Below are 7,754 nucleotides of genomic sequence, written 5' to 3'. Positions count from 1 at the left end.
TTGGACCTGGGTACTGATTTCGAGGCCACAGTAGCCCAGACGTGGCTCCCCACGCTGCGTTGTCCTCGGGAGCAGGAGTTGGCAGCACAGTTGAGTCATGGGCGTCCACCATGTGCATGGTGGTTAGTACAGTGGCGGGTAACCCCTGCCCAGTCCGGGCGACGTGCAGGTCATCGTGTGATGACGTCGTGGGGAGCTGTGGCTCTGCAGGTGCCGAGGCCAAGCCATCGCGGGGGGCCCCGGCGGACGTGGGTCCTCAGGCTGCCGAGCCCCTAAAGCAAACTGCCGAGGCCTTGGAGGGAATTATTGGTCCTGGGTACTGATTCCGAGGCCACAGTAGCCCAGACGTGGCTCCCCATGCTGTGTTGTCCTTGGAGCAGGAGTTGGCAGCTCAGTGAGGCATGGGCATCAACCATGTGCATAGTGGTTAGCACAGTGGCGGGTAACCCCTGCCCCGTCCTGCCTCCTGTCCCGTCAGCCATTCCGCTGTACTGTGCCGAGCGTGCGGCCGATGTCAAGGGCAGCAGTTGGCTGAGTTAATGCGACACGATGTTTTGTCGGAGGGACGGGAGAAGGAAGAGGCAGCGGAGTGCTGCCGAGCCCGCCTCGCGCAAGACGGAGGGTCAGTGGCCCGGCCGAGGCCTTTGGCGGGGAGTCGCTCGAGGTCAGTGGTGAGGGGGCCTCGGGCGAGTCGGAGAATCGGCCGAGGCTAGCGGTGAGGGGGCCTCGGGCGAGTTGGAGAATCGGCCGAGGCCAGCGGTGTTTAGCTGGTTTCGATCTTTACGAAGTCTAAGCAGTCATTTTTTGGGTCTTGCTTAGGGTACCCCTTCTCACGGTATCCGACACATTTTGGTAAGAACATTAAATAAACCTCTCATTTTACCTCTAGGATCAAGAATGAATGCAAATGAATACAACAGAGGTATGTCCTTCTAGTATTTTAGGTATTTAAGCTTCATAGGATAGACAATAAAAAATAGATTCTGATCCTTTGAACTTTCATGCAAATGAGTTATAATATCTAGCAGATGGTGCAGAATAAGTGGACTAGTTGGATAGTAAACACCAGAAAAAGTGACTGTGGAGTCATAAAAAACTTCCAGGAATTCAAGTATTTTATTAGCAATATACCAGTGACTTGCAGTTAACAACGTTGAGCCATAGTTGGAATTAATGAACACAGAAAAAACATTCTTATATGAAAGCAGGTGTTTAAGCATAAGATATGTAGCATTCCATCTAACATCCATATCCAAACCAAACTTTCTAGGTCTAACACCCTTAGCAATGCAAAAGTTCTTGAACAAAGCAATCCTTTGATTAGATGAATTTAAAAAGTTAATAGCAGTTCTGAAATCCTCAGTGTAAAGGTTTGAACCTTTTTAAGCCAGATTTTACTATCAGATTAATAATATGGCAAGCACAACGTTGATGCACAAAATGATACTTAACCTTATTAGGATCTGAAGGTGTAGGTGCAGGTTCAGAACCCAGATAACCAGCAAATATAGGTGTCAATGTTTCCATAGCCTTAGCATTGGAAGAAGCATTGTCAAGAGTAACAGAGAACACCTTGTCAAGCAAACCAAATTCTTCAATCACACAAGCAACTTTTTCTGCAATATTCTCACCAGTATGTTTTACCTCAATCAAGCAGAGACCAATTACCTTTTTCTGCAACTCCTAGTCAGCAGACACATAGTGAGCAACAACACTGATATAGTCTTCCTTTGCATTACCAGACCAAATGTCTGATGTCAGACCAACAGAAGATGCACCAGACAACACACAGTTCTTAATTATATTACGTCGTTCATTAAAAAGTTTGCCAAAATCTCTAGTGGTGGTCTGTCTAGAAACCTTAACAAACCTAGGATTATGAGCTCTAACAATGTATTCTTCCCAAGCATCAGTCTCACCAATTCCTAAAGGTAGATCAAGTTTAGCAATCAAACGACATAATTCAGATCTAGCAACTTCAGGTTTATAATCCTAGTTATAAACAGAACCATCAGGATTGTATGAAAGACTAGATTGAACCCTAGCACATTGATCAGTTTTAATCCTACATGATTTTTTGTGTCTTTTTAAGTGACCAGTGCCAGCAGCAGATCTAGCAGACAAGGTAGATTTGCACATCCTACAAACAGCCTTGGTGTAAATTCTAGAACCATTAATAACCTCATAGATCTCCTCAAAATCAGCCCACACAGACGATTTGCGCTTACTAGTGTTACCTGTACCAGCAACCGAAGGAGCAGAGCCGTTGGAGTTCGCAGTCGCCGTCGCCCCTTCGCCACCGTCTGCGTCCACATCGATCGGAGTCGGAGCAGCAGAGTCATCCCTAAGATCGATACCGAACAACGCAGCAGCGTCGGCTCGAGTGTCGTCGTCGTTCTCGCCCTCTGGGGCCAGGCCAACCGGTAGGAGGCCATCCTCGTCGGCCATGGCCACCTCTCTAGCCCCGTTCCTCGACGGTGCAGGTGGCCGCCTTGCTCGCTCTAAGCCGTAGCTAGAAGACGATGCATTGGCTACCGACCTGCGAAACAATGGAAGAAGAAGAAATTAGAAGCATACATTGAAAGAAAAAGAAGAAATTAGAACATGGTTAGGGTTAGGGTCAGGGTTAGGGTTAGGGTTAGGGTTTCACCTGCGCAGCCGGAGCCCGGTGCCGGAGAAGACGACGAGAGAGAAGACGACACTCAGTCAGCAACGACGGCAGACGACGGAGGAGGGACAAACAGAGACAACCAACTCACATAATCAACGAGATCTAGAGGGGAGATAGGGAGAGGGAGAAGGGAGAGGCGGAGAGGGAACAGGGAGGGGATCAGGTAGGAGGAGTAGAGAGTTGCTCGCCGGCGGCAGGCAGATCGTCGAGGTCACCTCACCGGAGTCGGGGAGGACGGAGACCGTGAGACCCGAGAGTGAGGCGAGGCAAGGAAATGAGCAAGGGTTCGGGCCTTTGGGGTGTGAGAGCCGCCGCGGCCGCGACGTGCGCTTATATATGAGGAGGGGGGAGGCGTCGAGGTCACCTCACCAAAGTCGGGGAGGACGGAGGCGAGACCGCGAGGGCAAGAGCCAAGAGCGAGACGAGGCGAGAGAGACGAGAGCGAGACAAGAGAGACGAGAAATGAGCTAGGGTTCGGGTGTGAGAGCCGTCGCGGCCGCGGCGTGCGGCTTATATATGAGGAGCGGGGGGGAGGCGGGGCGGCTGGGCCGAGCAGCGCGCTGGGCCACAGAGAGGCCGAGAGCGGGAGGGGAGGAGGCCAGGAGGGGGAGGGCCGAAGGGGGGGGGTGGCCGGGCCGCTGCCGGGCCGGCTGTCTCAGGCTGGGCCGTGCCGTGCTGGCCCACGGGCCTGAGCAGCGGCCCAGGCACGGCCTGCTCCCTCGGGCCGGGCCAGCCCAGGCCCGCATGTCATCGGGCCGTGCCGTGCTCGTGTCGGGCTAAAAAAACGGGCTTCGTGCCGTGCCGTCGTGCCTCGGGCTGCATGGCCAAGTATACTGAAAGTGTGTCCCCAAGAGCGTGAGAAAGACATATTGCAGGTGTGATTGCTATCATATTTCTTGGTTTGACTAAGGAATAGCAGTAGTAGTAGTACTTGCAGAAGCTGCAGCAGTGCATTTTATACATATACATTCATAAAATGAGAGTTGCTTGATGAATAAATTATTTGTGCAAAATTATATATCGCGGTGAAGACTGCCATCTATTATTATTGTTGCATATATAATGATTATATATAAGTGACATGGAATATTCTGTTTCTTTTGTTGTTTAATTAATTAGCTGTTGCCTTCACAAAAGTAAACCAATGAACTGACGATTCTAAATCTATTGTTTGCCTTACCTATCTGATCAGACTGTTCATGACAATGCCTACTCCGAGGATCCATATGCCCAGGAATTTGGTATAAGGATTGATGAGCGTCTTGCATCTGTTGAAGCTCGGGTTTTGCCTGCCCCAAGGGTCAGTGAGTTTTCATCTTGATTTAAGTTTAGCAGCACAAAACAGTTGATTTGCATCTTTGGGCATCCTCTGACCTGGTATTCTTCTTTCTGTGTAATAGCTGAAATACCATGATAGTGGCATAGAGAGGGATGTATTGCCAAGAGTCGGCCAGTGGAACATGATGAATAAGGTATGTCTCATTATGACTATGCTGTCAAGACAAAATTGCTATTTGTTTGAATTTCTTCAGCTGTACTGAGTTATTCCCCTTATGAAAATATTAGAGGTGAAAATTAAACATGATAAAGATGCAACCCAAGCTAAATAAAATCTCTAGTTTATATTTACACCAAAAGTATGAAGTTAGACCTGCAACCATGATATAGCTGCCAGCCTGCCACCCTTGAAGCATGATAGCATGCTTCCAAGCCATTGTCTGATCATTGCATGGACAATACAATAATGAGATTGTCTATGTAAGCTTGATAGCTGCTAATGACTAGTGAAGTTCCATTTTCTGGGTTCGGTAGACAACTTCATATTGTTTCTGTCATCCCCTTATCTCACAATTACATGTGCTTGTGTAGTTTTACATGGAAAATATTTTCAGAAATTTTGCATGATTTACTTGCAAAATTCTATTGTGAGCATCTGGTTTATCTGAAATTTTGCTCTTGTCTTGCCTCCGTTTGCAATCACCCTGGTAGTTAATTCGTGACTAATATTTATGCCACTTCGCCACTGAAATTGGCCATTTAGGTTATACTCCTATGCCTTTAACATTATTTTAACATAAACTTAATCGGTTTTCAACCTATTCCCTTTTGTTTTCCCCTGATTGGTCATTAAGCCCTATTGTGACAAAGAAATACCAGAATATATGTTATCTTTTTCAGTCGAAGTTTTACTCTTTTTTTCTTACTGTGTTTTTCTCCTAGGTGGTTGCTTCTCAAGACTGGCCTGAGGTTACCAAGTATGCAGGACTAGTGAGTGCGCAAGCCCGTCGCCAAGAATTGATACAGGATCTTTTCAATGTATATCAAGATCCCCAAAGGGGCACCGTCTCTGGTGGCATGATCAGGTATGATCTTTATTAAGATAAATGAGATGCATTCACTCCTACACGTTTGGATTCCTCCAGACGCATAACTTTTGTTGATTGTGCAGGGAACATCTCCTTAATTTCTGGAGGGCAACTGGACAGAAACCAAAGAGGATCATATTCTACAGGTTTGTAGCCTTTCATAAGCACCTTTTCTGACTGTGATTCCCTGTATATTAAACACTTTTATCACTTTAAGGGATGGTGTCGGTGAGGGACAGTTCTATCAAGTTCTGTTGTATGAACTTGATGCCATTAGAAAGGTAAACTTGATTTGAGTGCATTAGTTTGGTAACTGTCTTCACCTTTATTTTTCTCTGACCACCCTAGCGAAACTATGGATATAGGCCTGTGCATCATTGGAGTCCGATTACCAGCCTCCAGTTACTTTTGTCGTGGTCCAGAAGCGTCATCATACTAGGTTGTTTGCTAATAATCACAACGATCAACGTGCTGTTGATAGAAGTGGAAACATACTGCCTGGTTAGTTTTTGATGTGTCTTTTGTTACATTTTGGGCTTTTAAGTTATGTGATATCTTTTTGTGGATAAGCTACCTTGTACAATCTGAATGTCCTTAAACTGGTTTTTTTAATATAGGCACTGTGGTGGACTCAAAGATCTGCCATCCAACTATGTTTGATTTCTACCTGTGTAGCCATGCTGGCATTCAGGTTGGGTTTCCCTGTCTCATCGCTGAATTTCATTTATTTTTTGTACCACGCTAATGATGGAATTTCTTTTGGGGTCCTTTCAGGGAACAAGCCTCCCTGCCCATTATCTTGTTCTGTGGGATGATAATAAATTTACCGCTGATGGATTGCAAACTCTCACCAACAACTTGTGTTACACGTAACATTTTACTGCTCCATCCATCTGTTCATTTTTATCTGAATTCTTTTTAAGCACCGATTTCTAAACTGAAGATCAACCTTTTCAGGTATGCCAGGTGTACTCGCTCTGTATCAATCGGTAAGCCCGACCTGACATTGAGTTTAATTTCTTGATCACCTCACCACCCACCCACCGTTGAGGTAGGGTGGGGTGGTAATATTACGGAACAGAATGTTGACCGTTGTTTGGATTGCTTGCAGTTCCTCCTGCATACTATGCTCACCTGGCAGCGTTCCGAGCTCGCTTTTACATGGAGCCAGATACCACTGACAGTGGGTCTATGGCAAGCGGTGCAACGACAAACCGTGGCCGTGCACCAGGGGCACGCAACACCAGGGCTGGTGTTGAGAATGTTCCTGTGAGGCCATTACGTGCCCTCAAGGAAAATGTGAAGCGCGTCATGTTCTACTGCTAAGGTGCAGCGAGCAAGCAATTATCGTGCTTTACCTAAGACTAGAGTATTTTTCCAAGTACCTGCACTGTTATGGTGATGCTGGCACACCGTTATGCACTGCCAAAGTTAATAATCAGAGCTGTGAATTGGAGATACCTTTTATATTGTGCTACATGTATGGTACTTGTAAACTGGTTGCGGTACTCTTATTAAGATGGGTTTGTCGTGGATTAGATTGCACTATTGGAAGCCGTATGTGTGTGCAAACGTGCTGATGCTGATTGGTCGGTCCTTGTTGGTCTGTAATTCGCGTCTCCTTGTAGCATGTTTGATGGCCCGCATATGTCTATCGTGGTCAGACTCTAGGATGCGACTTCAGTCCGTTTGGATGTCACCGTCAACCTCTGAGCAGGCTAGCTATCGGGATACAGCGTATTAGTAAGTAAATATGATATGGGGTTCGCCTGATGATTTCTGCGGCTTATAAGTTTGTGAGAGAAAAAATATTATAACATGACTGATAAGTTGCCTTATTTTTGTACGTTAAGTTGTATAACAATATATTAGGCGTTCTTGGACCAGTGCCACCTTCGAGCCGTATCACCCTTATAATATGTTAGAATCTTGTACAAAAGAAAACAAAACATATTGCTATCTGTTCAGAAGTATTATTACCGAGAACTTTGTTGCAAGGCAATACACTCAAATGCTCAGTTGAAGAGATCGAGCGCGTTCGGCCGAGAGTCAATGACGACTACATACTTGGCTTCCTGGAAGTAAGATTAAAAATATTCTTTCAAACATATCATTAATACGTTAGATTCTTTCAATTAACATAGTTTTGTACAACAGAGGCTATCATGTCGTCTACGCCGTGCGGCTGGTCGTTGTGGTTGTAGGACAGACACGATGCAAGACGTGTATATTCCTTCCGCAGGCAGAGGAGGTTTGGGTTCCTCTAGTCAAGCAGCTACAGGGGACGGGGACGAGGACGAGGAAGACAACGACGACGTGGACAAGAGGCACGAGGAGCTTGGCCCCTCTCAGCTCTATGACGCTCCCTCGACTCATCCTACACCGTCTCTAGGCACTAGGCGACGCCGTCCGCGTGACCCTTACACTCCATGTGCGAACGCTCTCGGTCACAAGGGTAAGGGCAAGAGTAGGAGGTAATGAGGGATGTGGTAGTTGTTAGTATGCACTATTATGGATTTTGTATTTACTTTTCTGTAACTATTTGGGACTGTATGGACATTGTGGACTATTTGGAATGCGCATAACATATTATGTTGGTTGTGATGTTCGTTGTAGTTGCATTTTTCTCCTTGGATGATTAAATATTTAGAATATATAATGATGTCTCTGTTTATAACTGTGGATGCTCCTAAAACAATGGAAACTCTTGCGATTTT

At 46.2% G+C, this 7,754-nt stretch overlaps 1 protein-coding gene and 1 long non-coding RNA gene across 2 annotated transcripts; both read left to right on the top strand.

Annotated features, from left to right (window-relative positions):
* Positions 1–3,502: 3,502 nt before the first annotated feature.
* Positions 3,503–4,146, top strand: LOC136461546 (uncharacterized). The gene is made up of 3 exons (XR_010760349.1): positions 3,503–3,546; positions 3,864–3,971; positions 4,072–4,146. It is a non-coding gene; the product is annotated as an uncharacterized lncRNA (long non-coding RNA).
* A 755-nt stretch (positions 4,147–4,901) lies between these two features.
* On the top strand, positions 4,902–6,585 carry LOC136461545 (protein argonaute 1B-like). The gene is made up of 8 exons (XM_066460817.1): positions 4,902–5,034; positions 5,121–5,183; positions 5,255–5,318; positions 5,403–5,538; positions 5,655–5,728; positions 5,812–5,906; positions 5,995–6,026; positions 6,149–6,585. Exons 1-8 carry the CDS (start codon positions 5,027–5,029, stop codon positions 6,361–6,363), a joined length of 687 nt encoding a protein of 228 aa, XP_066316914.1. The 5' UTR covers positions 4,902–5,026; the 3' UTR covers positions 6,364–6,585.
* The last annotated feature ends 1,169 nt before the right edge of the window (positions 6,586–7,754 follow it).

The sequence above is a fragment of the Miscanthus floridulus genome, chromosome 6, assembly GCF_019320115.1.
Source record: "Miscanthus floridulus cultivar M001 chromosome 6, ASM1932011v1, whole genome shotgun sequence".
Classification (NCBI taxonomy): Eukaryota; Viridiplantae; Streptophyta; class Magnoliopsida; order Poales; family Poaceae; genus Miscanthus; species Miscanthus floridulus.
This window is presented reverse-complemented; position numbering and strand designations above follow the sequence as displayed.